This window comes from Crassostrea angulata, chromosome 3 (genome assembly GCF_025612915.1).
Source record: "Crassostrea angulata isolate pt1a10 chromosome 3, ASM2561291v2, whole genome shotgun sequence".
Classification (NCBI taxonomy): domain Eukaryota; kingdom Metazoa; phylum Mollusca; class Bivalvia; order Ostreida; family Ostreidae; genus Magallana; species Magallana angulata.
In genome coordinates this window covers 8888043-8910125 of record NC_069113.1, presented here as the reverse complement: position 1 = coordinate 8910125, position 22083 = coordinate 8888043, and the positions used below count along the sequence as shown (strand labels likewise).

At 34.0% G+C, this 22083-nt stretch overlaps 1 protein-coding gene and 1 long non-coding RNA gene across 3 annotated transcripts in view; one reads left to right on the top strand and one right to left on the bottom strand.

Annotated features, from left to right (window-relative positions):
• Window positions 1-21569, top strand: part of LOC128179042 (homeobox protein six1-like) — a 31167-nt gene extending 9598 nt beyond the window's left edge. The window contains exons 1-4 of one of the 2 annotated variants that reach the window (XM_052846524.1): window positions 694-711; window positions 799-1041; window positions 18799-19468; window positions 20441-21569. In XM_052846524.1, the coding sequence (XP_052702484.1) occupies window positions 1005-1041; window positions 18799-19468; window positions 20441-20723 (990 nt within the window). In that variant the 5' untranslated portion in view covers window positions 694-711; window positions 799-1004 and the 3' untranslated portion in view covers window positions 20724-21569. Of the gene's footprint in view, window positions 1-693; window positions 712-798; window positions 1042-18798; window positions 19469-20440 lie in introns of those variants that run through there. The other variant, XM_052846523.1, reaches the window with a different exon arrangement.
• Window positions 7309-18859, bottom strand: LOC128179068 (uncharacterized). Its single transcript, XR_008243038.1, has 3 exons — window positions 18562-18859; window positions 17514-17796; window positions 7309-15386 (listed from the first exon to the last, which is right to left on the bottom strand). It is a non-coding gene; the product is annotated as an uncharacterized LOC128179068 (long non-coding RNA).
• Window positions 21570-22083: the final 514 nt, after the last annotated feature.

The window sequence follows — 22083 nt, the reverse complement described above, 5'->3', positions numbered from 1 at the left end:
CTGATTCAAAAGCTACATTAAAACGGAAGTATATCATGCAGGTAGCAGTATTACAGCAAATAAGAACAAAAAGCAAATAAGAGCAACATACTTTATTCCGTATAATTTTTTAATCCATACATCAGAACTGCCCTTTAGTACTAGTCCGTTCCTGGTTTGACTTCTACAAAAGAATCAAAGTCTTAAGATATCCAATCAGAAATTGATTAGAGCCACGATTCTCGGCGAGAAGAGAGAAAGACATTGGGAAGCGCTTTCTTGGAAACTTGATGTTAATTTCGGAAGCAAGGGAAATTATATTGGTTATGCTATATGACAATTAAACGCTCCACATGTTGAGTTAGTATGTCCCTCTCTCCCAGAAATTATCTGCCTTAATAAGAGTCATTCCATGATATGAAATTAATATCTTCACAAGTAACAATATCGGGCACGTTCTTTCGGTGTAGCTGAAGAGATAGTAATAAAAGTCATTTTGCTAGAGATATTGGGTATCAAAATTGTCTTTAGATAATGACCAACTATTACATTGCGGGGTCAACTTTTTTTTCAACCCGCCGAAAAATCAAATACAAGTCTCTGTTACATAGTAAATATTATTTCTACCAATCATAGAGCACATCGGTGAACTGCAATAGGATTCACGCCTCACCACACAAGCCAGGCCAGGAACGATTCAGCGATGGAAACAAAGCAGTCAACGAGAAGGGGGTGGGGCTAAAATTAAATAGATAAGAAATTCCAGTAGTTCTGCATTTATTACACAGATAGTAAAATATTCTTATTTCTCTTGAACAGTGATCGCCTAGAAAGGTTTAACCTGAGTCGAACTTGGCCAGAGAATCGGAGACAGAGACCTGCTATATTATTTTTTGTATGTGGCCGAGTGTTCTGTTGAGTGGATCGCTTACACTTTACATGACTGGGACGACGTGATAGAGTGAAGCGAAAGAGAGTCTGGCCCCGGATCATTCACACCTGCATCCAAGGAAGGTGAAATCAAGATGCAGGCGCCCATGATGGACCCATATACATACTCAGGTAAGTTGTGCTATATACCTTTACCTATTCCCGGCTCGGACTATCATGAATTCTCCACATAACGAGGCTACCCGTATTTCCTATATTTATCATAACGGATTTTAAATGTAAACAAACGGGGACACGACTTCTTGGATCAAATTTCAAAACTTTCTAAGTTTATATCTGCCAGTTTCTCTGTTTTCCTTAATTGGCTTGGTCATAAGTAATAATATATATCTAAAATAAATATGTGCTGCAAATGTCTACAGAGTTAATGTATGCAGGAAAACAGGAATGACAAAGCATTCACTGAAGAGGATGTCAAGTTTTTCCTGTAATAGACAAAATAACACCCGTAAAAAAAATATGGCACTGACATAAGTACAAAGATGTACCCTTTCAAGATTAACATGTACAATTCTGCTGACAGTCATTAAATAATGTTCAGGTCTTGACAACGCTAAATATACTATGTTATTTCTGACAAAAATATAAAGTTCAATTATTCTCACTTAAGCAAAAGAAATAATTTTTTTTAAATATAGAATAGGACATTCATATTTTTATATGTATGTATATTCAGTCATAAACAGAACGTTTGAGCATAATTCCACCAATATTTCATATAAAATCTAGTTATGATTATTATTAAAACTAAATGTGCCTATATAGTACACGAATACACTGATCTATAGATATATAAATTGTAAACATATGTATTATAAAAACAAAATCGCATTTTGGTGATTAAAGTTTCAATTTACAATTTTTTTTATTACCAACTATTTTCAAGATAATAAAATATTAAAAGGGACAAAACAATAATTAAGTCGCTTCATTGTCATATTTTTAATGGGATTTTTTTCTCCCCTTATAATTTTAATTATTAATATTAAATTGAACAATCTTTTTTATCATGTCAATGTTAGATTTTTAAAATCTAATCAGGTGATTTTTCTCTTAATTACATGCTGTGCAATTTTTTGTATATACAGACAGAGATATTTTTTAAAAAGTCCCTCATAATGCGCTGAAAAAAATAAATCGAAAATGAGGATACAAATACCAACTCTCACACAAACTAAATTACTATCAGTAGACATAATAAAGATAGACACTGTTTGGATGCTAAAACATCTTGATAGAAGTGCATAAACAAACCACTATAAAAGCACCATTTGAACACGTGCAAGGGGGTTATATGTTTTTATTTCTCCGAGAATTGGGCAGTCAAGGCTTCTAGAAGTTTTGTAGGCTTATCAGTTTACAGATTTTGATCGTAAAAATGTGCAATGTTGGGCCACAGTCTTCACTTTTATGTGCTCGAAATGAAAGACTGGCTATCTCTTTCACCTATTTCTCCGTGTTTGTTTTGGATGGAAATTCGCCTCAAAACTTCCATTTTCCCGTCAGTTACCCCGTCATGAGTCCAACAATTCATCGCCTTTGAGTTTTATCTCAAGTTCAGGTGACAAAATGTTGGCAATCGGGTCAGAATTTGCAGGACACACACCTACGGACAATAGTCGACGTTTTAAAACCAATGTGTAAGATTATCTGTCGCGAAACAATCGACTTTATTAATTTTCTAGCAATGCTGAAACTAATATTATCATTTTTCCATGTTTGGGTCTGAAATAATTTTTTACAAACATAATATCATCAAATATGATGAATAAATTCAGGAAAAAAAAATTAAAGACGGCCGACATACAAATTCCTTCAATATTTCCAATATCCTCGATATTTATTTGGATTCCATTAAATTAAAAGAATTACTCATAGTCTTACCCCCTTCAAAACAACAAGACCATCGAGTATGTTTCTGATCCGTATCTATAGCTTATCAAATCCATCTATTAATAAGGAACAATAACCCTATTGCTAACTGGACACGGAATAGGGTTCCATTTGTTCCAGAGCCCGGGCTTCTTTTTTGCTTAGTCGAATGATCCGATTGATTGGGGATAGGGATTGAATGACCACTCCCAGATACAGGTGGATATATTCGATCTCAAGATAAAACACTAAAAAAACAAAACCTGTGTCATCTATGTGGTTCTGTCTGTGGATTCTGTAGCCTGGTCGTTTTTATGACGAGTAAGTACGCGAGATGGATTTATTACAAATAGGTCTGCATGCCAGTTGAATCTCATTTCCTCTCGTCAAGTTCAGAAATATTGATATACTGTGCGTTTAATCAGTCCGAGTTGTCATCCCTCATTATGACATGTTCAAAAAGGATGTTAACAAATGAGTTTTTGACGCTATGTCTTCATTGTTTAAGCAATTTTATTCTAGTAAAATAAAGAAATTTAATGAAGAATACTCATAATAATTAATTTTAAATAATCGGGAAAGACGACCAAAAACCAATAGTACTGTTTTATAAAGAATAAATATTTTTGTTCCCTGTTTAATTAAAGGAGTTTAATAAAATATACCAAATATTGGAACAAACCGAAATATTCGAGAAAATTCCATTTAATCGCTAGGGTTTTTTTTGGGGGGGGGGGGGGGGGGTATTTGTTTTACTGTTTTGCAAAGCTTGTTTTATTGTAGAAATGTATAAGTGTAATTGTTTATAAATATCTTTAATTTAATTTTGTTTTTCAGATATTAATTTATTCTATACAATTTTGGGTATATAACAAAAACAAAAACACGTACAATATATATGTTAAATTTTGAAATTTCTGTAAAATCATAATTATGATAACTAACTTTTTGTACCAATATCTGATAATTTAACAATCCTTATCACCCTAAGAACCAATATCTGACATAATGGCACTAGAAGAATTATTCTTCTGATTTTCTGAGTCGATTTAGGCCGACCCTATTAGGAATTTAATGCAAATAACGAATTGTTTAAAAGCACTCCGCTTTATATTCTTTTTAAGATAAAAAAAATTCCCATCCCACCTGGTAGGTCTCCGTCAGAGTTAAGGTAGAGAAGTTTTGATGATCCGTGTGAAATTGAGCGTGTTCAATGAAGGGGGCCCACCACCCCGTATATAAACCACAACGCGGGTTTAAAACTTGAAAAGAAAAAAAAAAGAGATCCGTATTACCATCAAATTACTTTGGTTGAAAAAAAATTCACTGATTTCGAAACTTATATTTGCATACATAAATTAAACTCGTTTGTTTATCAAATCAAAGACGGCAAATTGACTTTTGATAAATCTCATCATTATATATGATAGAGAGTTTGTTTTTGCAGTTTTAATTTATACTACCATCACTAAAGTAGGTATTTCAGGATAATTTCTAAAGTATCCAATGTCAAATAAATGTAACATATTTAATTTGAATATATTAAAAACTGATTGACAGGAGATGTATCCAATGTCACAAAACTCAGAAGTTACAACTATACGTTGGCAAATTTTTAGGGATTTTGCAAAACCTTGTGAAAATTGGGGACAACTAATTACTGGATGAAAAGGTTTCTGCAAAAGGTACTACCAAGCACTTGACAGGGGCTTAAAAGATTGGTCCAAGATATGTTTGCTTTTTTCGCTTAAATCGTCTTTGTTGGTTTTTCTCGCCTAAGAATATAATGATTCCAGTCATTTATCATAAGAGTCGATCTGACAGTAACATAATGAGAAGAATCGGAAACGGGCACCCTTTTCGCGAAAAAAGAAACGCATATTGACACGCATCTAAACTATCACATTTTGATTACCAATTTGACATCGCTTTTTCTGTTACAGCTATTAATTCTAGCAGACTCTTCGTGAAAGCTATTGTCTTTTTTAAGACGAAGAAAATTGAAACGTTTGCGACGGAGTTGTTCACTATATAAAGATTTGTTTAATTTCTAACCAACAGAAATTCTGTTTTATGTATAATAGATTTATTATTTAAAAAGGCCGGTTGCTGTGTGGGTTCGCAATATGCATTTAAAACTACATTATTTTTTCAATCAATAAATTCTGTGTTTTCTATAGTCTCAGTAAAATTCTGAATTTAATTAAGTTATCAAAACGTATATCATCAAATTGAAGAATTATCAGATTTAGCTTCGGTCTACTGCCCCGAGAATCAGAGACACGCGTGTATCGACTTCAATGATATCCCAACACAGTATCTCTCCATCTCATTTTGGAGGAGTATTTTCTCATTTTCATTTTTCATGCAGGAAATGTATTTCAGTTTTATCATTCTATAACTTTAATTTAGCCTTTCACTTTATTATTCATCAACAAGATAGAAGTCGGCCCACCCAGGTTGGAATCCTGCCTATGAACAGCGCTAAATGAAGAGAACCAAACCAGCGTTCAGTGGGGTTTCATTTTTGACTTGGCCCAGCGGGTTTTGAAAGCTATTCGGAGTCTCTCGGTTAAAGGTATCAGAGAATAGGGATGCCTTCGGATATCACTCATTAGCGTTTAATGCCCTTTCTCATTATTCGGTACTATTTTCTTCGTTGGCGGTAGGCAGACTTACCGTCGAATACTCCCCAGTTCCAGGAGAGACTAATTGAGATTCTCGGTATATAAAGGCTGTTTGGCAGATTTATTAGAAATATGATGTATGGAATTTTTGACGATTTTGATGACGTTATCTGAATTTTATAAGCAATAAACAAGGCTAAACAAGAGACACATTGCTGATGCGTAAGGGAGGGCCTCTTGTAAAACCATGAACATCTCAGATGACTGCAAAGATAACTTTGAACTAGTAGCCATTACTTGGAACATCTATCGCACAGGTAGATGTTCTTTGTCAGGTATTTTAATTCAAGTCTTGGTTTATCTTGATTTCTTTTTATCGGAAGTATTTTGGTAAAAGTGTTGAAACAAACGAAGCATTGTAATAAGATTTGGCAAATGAAAATAAGATCAGATCAATGGCAAAGACGGGAAAGTTTTGCAAAACAGGGTTTCTTTTTCATGTATTGAATTGAAAACTTTCATCAGTCAAAATTCTAAACTAATGACAAGATCTGACTACAGTTGTTAAAATCCAGATTATCTGTATGTTTAGTGTTATTTGACTACACAGTTCTAAATTTTTATCTCCGTTTTTGAAGAAGTTTTCATTTATTGCTTTAGTTTACTTTTTGGGCAGATCGAATAACACATAATCACTTCTATCAACAATGAACTGAAAGCAACTAGTATGTACGGTCGTTTTCAAATAAACCAAATAAGCGTCGAGTTAGGCAAAAAAGAAGACATTTATGGATGGCGTATTCTTTACATTTCCCCTGGATAAGTATATCACCCAACCACCCATTTCATTGCATGATCAAAGCAAATTAGAATAGCTTGAAACTTGAGACGCCCAACGTAACAGGCAATAGCTTGGACCCAGTGAGGCCAACTGTTACACTTGGGTGGGTGTTTAAACCCATCTTCTTCTAGTCCAAGTAATCACCATAAATAATTGCAACTTAATGACGAAAAGCTGTTTGACAGTGTCGCTTTATAACTCTTCCCGTCTTCAGCCGATAAAACTGGTTGTCTTTTTGTGCATGCCTTGAACAATTGTTTCTTCTAGACTGGGAATCAATTGGACTATTGTTCTACGACACGCAATATGTCTTTTGTTCAATACCTACAAACTTTGCATAACAAAAAACGTGGCATTCTTATTTTGAAAAATAAAAACAAATATTCAGCTGCATTATCACTTGATCAGTGCGTCTAGATAAGGACTGGCTTTACTTTTTTGTGCCTTTTTCGTCGAAGCAAGACCACACACTTTGGAACTCAGAAAACACTATTTCATGAGCCAAAGTTCTGATCTCTAAGAATATTAGCCTGCTAAAAGAAGAGATACCCAAAACGGCTTAAGATGTTAATGCACCTGCACTATAATTATGGTATTTCTTTACTTTGGGTCATATATAGTGCACTTAATTTAACAGACTGGTATGAGATTTCGACCACACATTTTTAACTCATTTCAATTATGACTTTAGTCATCGAGGGGCACTTTTAACGATTCTCTCCGTTAGCTTCCAGAAGAATCAAATAACATAAAAACGCACACTTCCAATGAGGGTTCCAAAAGCTAAAAAGGAATCATGTTTCTTTATTCGGTTTAAAATATTACTACTAATTCAGCTGCTTTAGGTCAAGTTTCTAATTGTGTGAAAAATCAGTAATCAATAAGACGTCTTTTTAACGACTGGGCTTTAATATACTGGTGATTTTGGAGGGAAAAATGATATCGGTTTTCTAATGTTACATGTTTGGAAAACAAATAACTTTTGCTTGTAATCGATTTATTTATATATATATATAATTATATTCTTTATAGATAGAATTAGAAAAAAGAAGATCTGTCAAAATTTAATAGCTTGACAGCCTATAATGAAACTGAAAAAACAATATGTCAGGTACTGCAAAACTATGCGTATTTACCTGTATGGTTAAATTAGGACAATAAATAGTAATATGATGGTTCCGATCTATAGAATTAAGAAGAATAAAGTGCAGGAATTTTTTTTTATTATATTGAATCTAAAATGAAAATCAAAACCAATGACGTTGAATAAAAACGTCATTTCTATATGAAAAACTTTAAAAGCGTCAACAATTGTATTTCTGAGAAATGGTTTGCGCTAAAGCTGAAAATTAATTTTTATACTTAAATACTTATATAATACTAATATTTCCTTTTCGACATAAACAGTTGTATTATTTTATTCTTTAATTAACAAATAAATGTTCATTGATTCCATTTAAAGCACAAGAGCAAAACATGGATAGTTGTACAGACATTGCCGTTTATTGGAAATGACAAGAACTTTGAGTCACAACACAAAGTACTGAGTAAAAAAGGATCTATTATAAAACATATACATTAAGAGGGCTCGATGCTCGTGGTCTTTTTAGACTGTATTAACCTCCTTTAGAAGAAGAGCTCTATATTAAAATATAGGAATAAACCCAAATTTAAATAAGAAGAAAAAAATATCGTTTACAGCGAAGCAAACCCTAAAATTTTAGGTAGATCTGATGGTTAATTCGTTGACCACCGAGCCACCTTACAGGAATGGGACAATCTCCGAGACACATGAATAATTTAGTACGTACTTAACTAAGTTATTAATCTATTTTCAACATGTGTTTAGTTTTTTCTAAAAGGGAATTAAATAATAGGCAAGAAATTCATTTTGAAATAACATGCACCAAGAAAAAAAATGTATTTTCATTGGCCTGACTGATGGAAACATTGTGCAATTTTTCAAAGAATCTAGACTTCGTGAATTATGTCTGTTGATACAGAATTTTGTACTTTATTTTTTCCCTTCTAATCAGAGCAAATTTTATCGCTCTATTTTGCCAATCAACTGACTTATGCAAACAAAATGTAAACCCTTGGTGCTAGTCACCATCTTATGAATCGGAGGAAAAAATCCCCTTGTCTATTTGATGTGTGTGTGTTTTCTTTATCGGTAATACGGTTTTCATGTACGATAACAAACTCCAATGATTCAACGCTCTTTTGAATTTATAGAACTTAAAATGAAGGGTATTTTCTTACATAATTCTGCACGTGCGCTGTTTGAAGTCTACAGTTTCCTTTTCTTGTGAAGTTTGGTGACCATGCACGATTTAAGACAGATTTTAGTGAGAGTTTCGGACGATAGAAAGCTAATTTTATGCCCAAGTTGTTATCATTTAGCTCCTGAGGATGGCAATAAAACAAAAAAGTGTGTTTGAAACACAATCTGGAGAACTCTTAGATTCCTTACATTGTACAGATAACATTTCTTCAAAGAAATGGGCGTTAAATCTGTTTGCTGACTGTCAGTATACATCCAAAAATCAAACTTCTGTACAGTGATGTTTTAATTGAATAATAAAAACGAATTAATGTCTTTGAAATGAGCAATTATTTTGAAATCGTTTGTTCAGAGATGATCCTGAGTAATTACTCCAGCTGGGTAATTTTTTTCTTCACGGTTGATCGACATTCCTTTTTTTTTGTCGTTTTAGGTCTTTCAAATACGAGACAGCTTTTAAATATTTGAAATTGTTATCACATAAGGCCATAAGGTTTCCTTTGAAGGCACCTTTAGGAGAAAACTTCAAGGCTGATTGTTTACAATTATTATTTTTTTTAATCAGTACTATTTAAAGTGGGAGAGAGGGGGTCCACGATCTATTGTTCTCTGTTTTGTGTGATAAGTAAAATCTCAATGGGACAACAATGTACACGACATGCACCCAGTTTTGCTTTTGACGCATTTTCGAGACGACCTTTAAAATAGCCATTGAAAGATCTACAATGGAAAATTGTTTTTAGACACGCAACTCTACCTTACCGGGGTTTTTTTGTATTGCTGGTATATTACTCTACATCATTTATGTTCAAAGATTATTGAATTGCATTAAAATAATGTAATAAAATTATTTTAAAACATTCAAAACTATAGTTTAAAGAAAAATAAAAAAAAATCTCAATTCATCACATAAATTAATATATATTTTAATCAAAATCTCAAAGGATTTCATAAGATCTTATATTTTACAGATTGAAAAAATGAACAAATTTTTTCCATAAAGTGTGAATTGTTTGAGCAAATCCCTATGTAAATTCCAGTGGTTTATGACAGTTACAGCATGCTGTTTTTGTATTTAATAATGTGACACAAAGAATTTATCTCTCACGTTGATTTGACCAAGAAATTTATTTATCTTTTGATTAATTATTCACAAAAAGTTTTAATTAATAAGACAGTGAACCAGAAATTCATTGTTTTGGTTCATTTATGAATTTCATAACATTTTTGAAAGATTTCCCAGTCAGAACACAGTCCATACAATATACACATTCGGTTCAAACTCTATATTTTTACAGCGACACTCTTTAAGTTCAATGTACGGGTTTTCATTTTGTTTTCTCCCTTAAGAGATATGTGTATCAAAATGGGTTTTTTTTTCACTAAAAAAATAACTATATGATTTGAAACTATTATGATAATATCTCATCTTCTCTGGGGATTTTATAGTATTTTAAGTTGATTCATTTTTTTTGTTTATCAACCATTATGCATTCAATTGCATTCAAAAATAAATCATCGAACCAAACATATAAAAAAAAAGTTTCTTTTATAAGTAAACTATTTTACAATGGCATTTTTCAAAATTAAATGTAAAAATGAAATTACGCTTTAATTTAATATCTAAAATATATTTTAAAAGTACTGTTAAACTATACAATCACATACCATGTATAGAGTTTGATTAAATAGACCTTGACAATGTGATATAGATAATATAAAAATAAACAAATACGAAAAAATGGGTTTTTTTTTATATAAATGTGATGTCAATTTTGTATACTTAATTCAAAAAATGGGGGTTTTTTTTCCAAAAGAATCCTCTCCTGCGGACTTCATTTGTTAAATTATTCACTATGAGTAGTCTGATATTCCAAAACTTGAGCGAATCGGCTCATGTGTTACTGAAGCAGAAAGGCTACCTTAACCGAAGCAGCACGATGTCGCATCAGCTTGCAACATACGCAAACTGTCACATATGGCAAAAATAAAAAACAAAACAAAACCGGTTACTGATATCTATTAACAGCATGTGGTTTATCCGTAAATCATTCTTGTCATTCTAGATTTACGATATATTAATTGATAAAACCATCAATTATTTAAACCAACCCTGTAATCATCGCGTTTTAGTTAAGTTGTTTCATTGAATAAACATCAAATTTGTTTTCATTTCTGTATTTAATAACGTATAGATTGTGACCTATGTATTCTGGGTTTATGACCTGTCGTTAGTAATTGAATTAGCAATGCTTGCATGATATCTTCATCAAGAGGTACATTACGATCTATACGGCATCTAGATTAACATGTACATATGCAATACGACATGTCATATTAATTTTAGATGTCTTAACATTTACAGACTTCAATACTAGTAACTTATTCACGAAAATATAGTTTGCAGTAAACTTAATCAATATGTTCTCGTGTAACATCCAAATATAACATTTGCAAGGTATACCAGATTTCTTGGTCCCATAGCTAGTATCAAAGTGTCATATACGTGCAAAAGGGGCCTGCATGTTGATTTTTCTCGTTGGTGGCCGTGTCAATGTTATCAGAACTGTCAACCATTTCATGATCTACCGATATATATGCAATTTAAGTACAACCAATACATTGATACCAAAACTATACATATTGCGTCCTGTGTATTTGTTGATCATTAACATGGTCTATCTGGACTTTAATCTGCCCTTCCAAACAGAGGCCTCGTACCTTCTCGTTAAAGTCTCGCGTTGTTTTGTTTGACGTCCCAAACAATCGTGGGTAACTTGAGATTGGGATTTTCTCACCTTTTAGTGTTGCAGGGATCAAAGACATCGGCTAGTGTTAAAATGATTAGTCTCAAATAAAATTGATTTTAGATATCGATGCCAACCTACTCTTGGATACCAATTGCAAGAAAGAAAACATCATGCAATGGAGTTGCTTCGAATACGTAAGGGTAAAAGAATTTCAAACCATCTAGAGATGTCTTTGCCAATGAACCTGAAAACTAATCATTATAACTTAAGTAACAATTTTCAACACACTTTCAACTCATTAGCAAAAATCTGCTTTATTAATATGCGGAAGTAGCTGTTAGAAGGGGTGAGTCGGTGCTCCGATCTTCATTCGACCCTTGTAATCATAAAAAGAGGGAGATAAGTTCGGCTTCTGTGGAAATGATGACTCTTGGGGGGTTTTGTATGGTTCTCGAAGCAAGTAAAGCATAGAATTGGCCACACAAGAAAGTGAAACAGCCACTTACATGACTTTTCCTCCGGTATCCCAGTTTCTCCATGTCTCTGGGAATCATTCTTTTGTAGACCACAATTTGAATTGAATTTTATAATCCAATTATTTATGTCCTTATAGGCAAGGTTGAGAAGGTTTGAAATATGTAAGTTAAGTTAACATGATATAATTAACAAAAATGTGAAATTCTAGTATTCATAGTTCCGTAATTGATTGTATTTGCCCTTGCCTATAGGTATTAAAGTGAGCTAATACACTTCTCAGAAATGGTCACTTGAATCTTATACTGGGCGTTTAAAAAATATGAATTATGACGTTTTATTTTATTTAAAGATCTTTATGGCTATTAGAAGTGTGTGCCAATAACTTTGTCAAACATGTACATTTTAAATTAAACCAATAAACAGTCTCTTTCCTCTTCAACAGAAGCTACAATTGCGGCGTCAATTCTTGTTTCTAAAAATTTATTTCTCATTTGGAGTTGAGTGGTGTGCCTCGAGGAAAATGTTCGGCCTTCAATGGAGTCGTAAAACGTAAATGCCGTGTATCTATTTCTATGTAAATAAAGTTCAAATGCTTTTCATAGAGTGGCAGTGTTAACAATACTGAATTAAAAATACACATTTGCATCTTCGTTGACGCTTGTCAATTCTAGATTTCCGGAGGCTGCTATTACTTTAATTATGAACCATACATGCTGTTCTGGCATAGAATTGAACCTTATAATTTTCTACGAGGAAGAATTTCGTATCAATTTCATTTGTATTTTGACTAGGCGAGAAATGGAGGGGAAACTAAATAAGGGTTGAATTAATGAGTCATCGATATGTGACAATAAGACGCTAGGAGCTAAGGAGAAATTCTTAGCTTGCTTTTCGTTTACCAAGCCAGATGAATTCTTTTTAAGTTTTTTTCCCAAATGTAAAAATGCCGTTTAAGATGCAGATTTTTTTTCAATGTGCACTAATAGTATCACCCGTATAGAATATTAAACTTTTTTTAGACTGACCTTTCATTATAAGGGAGAAAAGGGAAGGGGGAGTCTTTTGCCTCCAGCTGCGCTGTTTGATGCTTGTTACTTCGAACCCCGAACCCGACGTCATATATTATTTCTTAATTGAGGTTTCTCAAGTCGCACACTTGTGACTTTGACGGATGAAGTTGAGGTCAATTGAAACCCATGATACTAGGAAGAACAATAGAAAGCACCAGAGACTATAACTCACATTCGGTGGTTTTTGTAAGAGTCTAATAGAACGAAGATTAAGAATACATGAATTCGTAACCACAACTTATAAAAATCGCCATCACGCCGCCATGTTCATTCAATTAGTTTTCGCGTTCATCACATCTATTATCATTCTTTCCACAAATCATATTTAATCTAATTTGGGACAACTTCGCATTTATCAAACAGAAAACACATCGAAACTCTCTGGGAAAATTCTTAGGTTTACGTTTGAAATTTTTTTTAAAAATTGAACATTCTATACGAATTTTTTTCCTTCGGCTTCAAGTTACAAAATGGCAAAACAAGCGTTATTTTGAACAAGAAGAACAAACTAACTTATCAGAAAAATGACGAAACTCTCGCACAAAAATTGGTGATTTTTCTTCTCATGGTCTTTAAGATCTGCGGGAAATTAAGCCTTGAATGACAGGCTATGTTTTGATTTCTTGTGGTTCCTCGCTAGGTTGTGCTGTTCCGATATGACTTTGCTTTTGATGTTGGAAGTCTTCATTTTGTATGAGGAGATTATTTTACAATGTAAACAGACTCTGAAACCTTCTAATACACCACGGAGAAGACGTTTGCCGTCTTGCTTGTACAAATATTTATTCAGAGAACTTATTTGGTTTCAAATTTGTGTTGGCCCAGATTGACAGTGTTTGCTCGTCTATTTATTAAAATTGAATTCGGAAGTCAGTCAATTTGAACTTTATATTCATAATGTATTATAATATTGTTTGACAAGTTCTCTGTGTGACGGATGAGTATTACTACATTAAATACGCATATTGTTTTGATTTTTGCACAAACCAATTTTAAACAGATCTTAAAATTTAAATAAAAATGCGTTTAATGCAAAAAAAACCTGATTTTATTATATTTTAAAAAGTTTTAATTGTGCATTGATTTCATTTGTGCATTAACTATATTTTGATGTGCATAGTTGACTATTCAATCAATATCTCTTTTGATCGCAGAATATTCAATAATAAGACCATTACATTCTCACACGTTTTTATCATTGTACCAAACCATTTTTTACACCGTCTATAAAGTATGGACAAAATAAAATTAGTCTGGACTAATGCAGTGTAAATCTGTATTGTTGTTATATTTTTTTTCAAATAATGTTATTTTATAAATTTATTATTTAATTACTTATCATTTTTCCCTTATTGTGATTTTTTTTTTTTTTACATAAATATTATCCATTCAAAAACTTTTGTTTTGTGAAAATACAGCAGTATAACTATTATTTATCGAAAGATTAACAAATAAAAAATGTTTATATGTATTAAGAGGGTGGGATGGTCGTGTCCATTTTTAGACTGTTTTCATCTCCCCGAGAGGAAGAGTTCTGTATAAAAATATAGCAAAATATTCATATTTCAAAGCAAAAATATTTAGATTTTTTCTCCATGAGATGATAGCTTATACTTAACAAATCGCATCTAAAATTTAAGGAGGATCTGATGATTAATTTGGTGACCACCCAGCTTCTTTAAACCCAAGCTTAAAAAATATTCCAAAAGGGTTCAGCATAAACAAGTATTTTAGTTCAATATGGTCCATTAAAAAAAATACTGTGATTGTCGCAATTTCATATTGTTAGGATTGATAGCAACAAATTAACATGAATGATACCGAATTCTCGTGCGAAATCACATTATGATGAAGAGGTTGAACAAATATTGGATGAGCGATGTATCATCACTTGGGGAAGTCTCGGGGTAAATGATTCGCCAATTCTTTTGTTTCTTGACAGATCTTACGGTGTTTGCTTCTCTTTAAAAGCCAATACAGAAAATTTTAAAATTTTGAGAGCTCAGGAGTAGAATATTAACACACAAACACACATGAGATAATGCCTGTGTAATGTAACGGCCAAAGGGAAGTAACTTAATTTACTTACGTAATTAAGAGCAATTTGAGTAGTTGCATTATTGACAAGACTTTTCTTAAACAAGCTGTCTTAAGCAACACCCACATCTCAAAATCAAAGGAACAATATCTATAGTTCAATACAGAATTTTTCTCCAAGCTGTGCACTCTCTGATCATGAATATTTTACTCTCCGTCCCTTCCATGGGGCCATTGTACACCCCCTCTCCCCAAATTAACACGATGGGTAGAAAAGATAAAGACGCATGCATCCTTGATAGTCTGGACCAATCAGCACGATTTTCTCGCCGGAGACAGTCTGCACTCGCGGACTTCACGATTCCTCCGATAAAGGATGATTTCAATGGTATAGAATTACCTGCGAATTTGTCCTGTTTATTAATTTTTCATTTCTTTTAGCATTCTCATTTCCCCAAAAGAGAGCTCTTTGATTTCAGATCATTGAATAGCCCGCGACTGAAAAGAAAGAAAAATAAATATATAAATGAACACACGGAAATCGATGTATATTTGTAATACTCAACGGCTACCAAGCTCATGATTTCATAATTGAGGCATCAATTTCACATTGGTGTTCATAATTCTCTTTTGTACGCGTGTTTTATATAAAACAATAAGAAAAACTAGAATGTTTTAAACTAAACCCTCTTTTTATTTGCATTTGGCTCGAACAAAGGGCTTGGGTTTCAGTTTAATAGATTCCCAATAAGCCATGCAGTGCGTTTCAAACCGAAGCTGTGCATCTTTTCTCTTGGAAACAAAAGAAAAGCAAATACATATGACAAAATCCAGTAGAATTGTATCCAAGGCTATTGATGCTGTGTGTTCGTAAAGATACAGTGCAAGCGACGTAAGCCTACACCCTTTGTGGCATCCTCCTTCGTTCTACATGGGACTGGTGATAATTTATTTAATTGTGGTAATTTGCAGATTACTGTTTTAGATATAGATTTTCCCCCTTTTTCTCTCTCCTCTCTCTTTTTTAATACATTTGGTGACGAATCAGAAGCGATACACTCGATATGCCCTTGGAGATTTTTTCATGGGTTTAGTGAAAAATTTATGTAACAAAAAATGAAGATTGGACCCTAGAAAAAAGCCCATGCATTTCAATCCAATAACACAGACATATTGGGTTTCGGGTTATGGGTTTTAATCTGCTAATGCTGAAATAAAAACCAACATTATTGCGAGATATAATATCATTGTTTAAACTCGATTAGATGACAAGGCCGGGACGTTATTGATTCAATATATTTGTATGGGAGGATCGGGTTTCACTAAATACCGCGCCACAGGCCGATTTGGATGAAATGAACGCCGATCGTTGTAGTAAACAATTCAGGTATTGTGGAGACCAGAAACATGATCTGGGTGATCTATTTCATTTGAAACGCTACCCTGCCAAGATATTTTCGTCCCTTCGGCACAGCAAGTTGGCCAATTATTTTAAATGGTATAGTCCCAATTACTACCCAGCTAGAAACGGTTCACACACCTTTAAAAATTGCTTCTAAAAGTAACTAAATGGTACATGAAGTCTTTTATTGAGACGGCTTTTTGAATATGTGCCGGGTAAAACTGTAAACAAATTCAGGCTTTCATTCAGCTGGTAACCTCCCACTAGTAGAAAATTGAATAAAAATAGCGAGACAAACAGCGGGAACATCCTCTGGTTTTGAGGAATGCTATTCCTAACTGAAATAGACACAGTCATATATTTGATATAAAATAGCAGAAGAACAACGTCTCTATAATGATATCGAGGAAATGGGTAGGTAGTTATCATACAAAATACACCAGGAAACAATTCGAGTTCGTTATCTAACCCCTCATAAAAAATAGCATTAATGGCACAACAACTCCAACTAAACGTCATATATTAATTTGCATCTGTTACGGTGGTCCAAGCCTCTTGAGCGTTTGAGAATTTTGCAACCTACCGCATAAACTACAAACATGAAAAACACCTAGTGAGAAGCAGCGAGTGAAGTGTTTTCCTCATCTGTCGAACTAATCCGAACGGCAAATAGACATGACTTATGTCCTTATCAATTTCCCCGTAATAAACGCTTCCCAGAGCCCCAGAATTGCCAGTAATGAGATTTTAATGCATCAAAAATATGAGAAAAGGCTTTTGATTTTTTTCCTCTACGCTAAAAACTTGAAATTAAAGTATATTTTTTTTTCTAAAATACATGTATCAGCAATTTTATAATCCCATCTCGAATTTTTTTTTTGTTCTGAATTTTATTTATTCTTTATTTTAACAATATTTATTCCATTTGATAAATGCATTAAAATTTATAATGTTACATATTTTATTTTTCTTGGTTTATTTATCATCAGTAAGTTATTGAACTCTATGAATTATGTGTCATTTCATATTTCTCACGAAATACAAAAAAATATGCATGTATATTATTTTCAAGATTTAATTATGATAAAAAAAAAATCATCATAAAATAATACAAAAAGAAGAAAACTGAATAGAAAATCCAATTAATATTATTATATTATTATTTTTATAAACATAAAAATAAAAAATAAATAAATAATGACAGAATTTCGGACAGGACTCACCCTGTATATTAGAATCCCATATGACATAGATCTACCCATCTGTTTGCTGCCTCCAGCGCTAGGGGCGCGGGGCCCCCCCCTGGGAAGCGCAGTGCGAGAGATGATTCGTTAATTCCTGTCACTGTGGGCTGACACGCCTGTGTAATTAATCCGACTTTTTCCCGCTGAGTGACGAACGTCCCCAGATTCTTACACATGTATACCCCCTTCTTTGAATTATCTTATCTCAGATGCCGAACAAGCCACCCGTTATTTTATTATCTGTTCCGAAAAATCGTGCAATCTTTAAAAACAAAAACAAGGGAATAATTTACACCAAAATCCTCAGGTATTTCAAATAATTTTAAAATGGATATTCTTGTCATGATCAGGTTTACATTTATTTCGCCGTCTCGTTTACTTAATATATTAAGTGTATTTATAAACATTATGCTAATTTATAGGATTGTCAATAGCTTTTATATCCGTTAATGTTATTGCTAAAAATGCGATAATTCACTTTCATAAAATTTCAATTTCGGGTGTTTATAAAGAAGATTATGGAATTCCTTCTCAGTCTAAATGAACCTTGTATGTTTACAAACTTTTTGTTGGGACACGCGAAATGTCAACCTGGGTATAGGAAGCCGGCTGCCAATTTCGGGATAGTATGTACCGTGGATAAATATTATCTCAGTAAACAGGTAGCAGATGAGTTTAACCGGGAAAATGATGACCCCTTGAATTGTGTGACCACGGGATAGAGTTCATTTGTGTGTCCATTTCTCCATGTACCGCGTATTGAGAAACTGACGCTTAATTTCACGCGTAATGGCTTTCTTCGCGAGTCGGGACAGCGATCCCATTGAGTTTAGGAGCTGAACAATGCAAAGTAAACATTGATCATTTTGTCATTATGAATGTTCAAATATCTCTGCTTGAATTCAGCAGATAAATAACTTCACGGCTAACCTCTTGAACACGGGTATTTCTTCCCCCATTTTCTGTGTTCATTGATCAGCTTTGTACAAAAATGATGAACTTGTGCTCAATAAATTTGAATACGTACCCGCCCACTTAGGTATATAGTTACTTGATTGACGTCGTTGCTGTGGTTACTAATTTCTCACGGCACTGAGAGAATAACGATATCTTCTGGGGTCGCCAGAAACAGCCAATCATCTGAAAGTAGTGAACCATTACTGCACCTCTATCTAAATAACACAGAATTGAAGACGGCAACAGATTATATATCATAACACAAGTGTGTAGGAAAACTTTGTTGACTTTTTTTGTTTTCTTCTAGTTTTTAGTGGAAGAGCCGGACACGGCAACGGCACCCATCTCGGCCACTTCACTGAGTCTGTGCCAATGTTGCACGAACAGACCCCCACATCCAGTGTGGGTTCCCCAAACCCCGCCATGCTTCCGTCCTTTGGATTTACACAAGAACAAGTAGCGTGCGTCTGTGAGGTTCTTCAGCAAGGAGGGAACATAGACAGACTAGCCCGGTTCCTGTGGTCACTTCCTGCCTGTGAACATCTTCATAAAAATGAAAGTGTGCTTAAAGCGAAAGCCGTTGTGGCATTTCACCGCGGAAATTTCAAGGAACTCTATAAAATGTTAGAAAGCAATAACTTCTCGCCTCATAATCACCCAAAACTACAAGCACTGTGGCTCAAGGCGCATTACATTGAGGCTGAAAAACTCCGAGGGCGACCTTTAGGAGCCGTGGGAAAATACCGTGTTCGTAGGAAGTTCCCCCTCCCTAGAACCATATGGGATGGAGAGGAAACGAGTTACTGTTTCAAAGAGAAATCCAGAACTATTTTACGGGAGTGGTATCAACACAACCCTTACCCTTCTCCGAGAGAGAAGAGGGAGTTGGCTGAAGCAACGGGTCTAACTACAACACAGGTCAGCAACTGGTTCAAAAACAGGAGACAGAGAGACAGGGCCGCAGAGCAGAAAGATAGGTAAGAAAGTTGCATGCGAATGTAACATCTTGTTTGTTTACACGTGTAGGATTCCAATCCGTGTGATGTAATCCGAAAAACTATCAATCCCGGTTTGTTCTGAACAAAATGAGCGTCAGTTTTAATGAAAGACTGAATTAACAAAGATTGAGTTGCAGACCCGGATATAATGATATTGCATTTCCCTGTTAGCCATTTTTTCTCTCGAATTTGCGAACAATATGTGGGTATTCAGTAGAAAATACAACACATAGCGGTGCGTATCATGTTTCCTCTCACATGCCAAATGCCAGTGCCGGTCATGAAATAAATATGTTTCGTCTGTAATAGATAGCAGGAGTCTGAGGGGATCGGGTTACAAATTTTCTGTACCCTATAATCTATTCAGAACTCTCCCCCCTAAATGCCAAGAAGACACGCTAACAAATCTTTAAGCGAGAAAATTAAATGTTATTAGACGGCTTTTTCGGCCGGACAGCACATTGGTGACACGGTGTGGTAAATTCAACACACGTAATGTGCTGAATTAATTCAGGGATGTGGGGAGAGAAACATTGTCCCCTGGACCTCTTCCAACTAGTCACAGATGTAACTGTTTCATTAATGTAAAGTGACTGATAAGCTGTTTATGATAATGTGATAATTCTGATAACCATATTATAAGCTGCAAAAATTAATACGGAATAGATCAATTTGCATACGATTATTTTTTACAAGAAATCAATGATCCGATGTAATTACTTTATCATGATATTACAGCATGTTCTCTTGCGAAAACTTTCAATTATTTTACTTTATAGAATTACTGTATATAAAAAATTCTGAACATATTTTATACTTATGTATCTGAACAAATAATAAATAATTTTTCTACGCTTCTGTTTTTAATTAGAAATTATAAATCCATGACAAAAAATAAAATCGCTCACGTGTTTAATTAATCACTGTTTAACGTCAATCTGTCTGTTTTAGGGATGGTTCACAAGGCGGATCGGGCATTGGACAAGATATCGGATCACCCGGAAGTGATAAGGATGACCTCAGTGATGATGGCGGTATGGTTCAAACTAAAATTGAACCTCAGGAAATAAACACTACGCAAGCGCATTCGATATACACAGATCTCCAGAAGGCCATGCCCAGTGGTCCCTATACTGGCCTGATTCCAAACAATTCAATGACTCATTCGGCGGTGTCCAACGGTTCTTCCGTAGATCACCATAGCGACCTATTAGATAATTACCAGACTTTATGAAATGATGACCGATGTGTTGTACATTCTGTAGGCTAAGGAAACCAAAGATATTTTACCCCTTAAAAGACAGGCGAGAATTGATTGTGTTTTTTTTGCAATTTTTTCTCAAAGTTGTGTGATATTATGAAAGGTTAAGGTACCGGAAGTGAAAAAAAAAACATGTTCAACATGAGTTGTCATGACGACAACCTTTTATTCTGTGGCCGCCAACCATCTTGCCATTTCTGTCTCAAGGTTTGTGAGGACAAACTTGCAGAGGAAACGTTATTGTATATTGGTGCATGCGTGTGTAACTAATTCACGGATTCAGTGTCACCCGAGATCTACAGAAATAGTGCTGTTCCTTTGTTGTTCTATAATTTTGTGCCATGTTTAGAGATGTTTGTACCATGACATTGTCAAAAGAAACCTGACTAGTTTCATTCTTGCTTTACCATGACCTCTGTTGTCAGGGATAAATTATTTTGTAGAATTTCCTACAGGTATAAATTGTCATTTATATCAGTATGTTTTTTTTCAACAGGCAATTAAGTGCAATTTCCTCATCACCATTAATTAGCTGTGTAGTCTTCGTTTTTCTCAATGTACAACGTGTTTATTCATAAGATTTTGCAATATTTCATATTGTGCGTGACTCAGAGAGCACAAGATTTTGTCAATGTTTAACCATGACCCAAGAAAATTTCACAAAAAAAGTTATTAACACTTATAGACTAAACTGGAAAACTGTTGTAGATATGTTTGAACATCTTATAATCAACTAATTCGTTAAGAAATCGTTTTATGCAGATTTAAATGTTCTGCTATTTAAAACAGAAATGTGATTAATAAACTTAAGAAAATATTTTCTTGATAGTTCAATTCTTGTTGCATTTCTCCGGATGCAGGTTTACAATTCATTTCGCTTTTTATAACATGTGAAATTTCTTTTGCTCAAAATGTAAACCAGGATGGCTAAACACTTGTAGCGTGACTAAAGAATCAAAATGCCATGGTCTTATCAAATTACAATATGACTGCCAGATACAAATTACATTTGTCAAACTTAGCTGTTGGTCAGCGTTTTAACAAAATTGTCCCAGACAGGCCTTCCCATGGGACCCTGACACAACAAAGTCTATATCGACTGCCCTAGTATCCGTGGTGCCTCACACAGGGTTCTATATTTATCGTCTCTTTGTCGCTAATATATTTTTAACTTATTGTGTACAACATTCCAAAAAAGTGATGTCATTTGTTTGATTTTTACAATGAAAAATAGTTGTTGAGATTTAATCAAATTACGAGAAGTTTTGCCTTGGCGAATCATTTGGTGTTTATTATTCAGCACGAAAAATACCTCTGCGTAAATGTAACATCA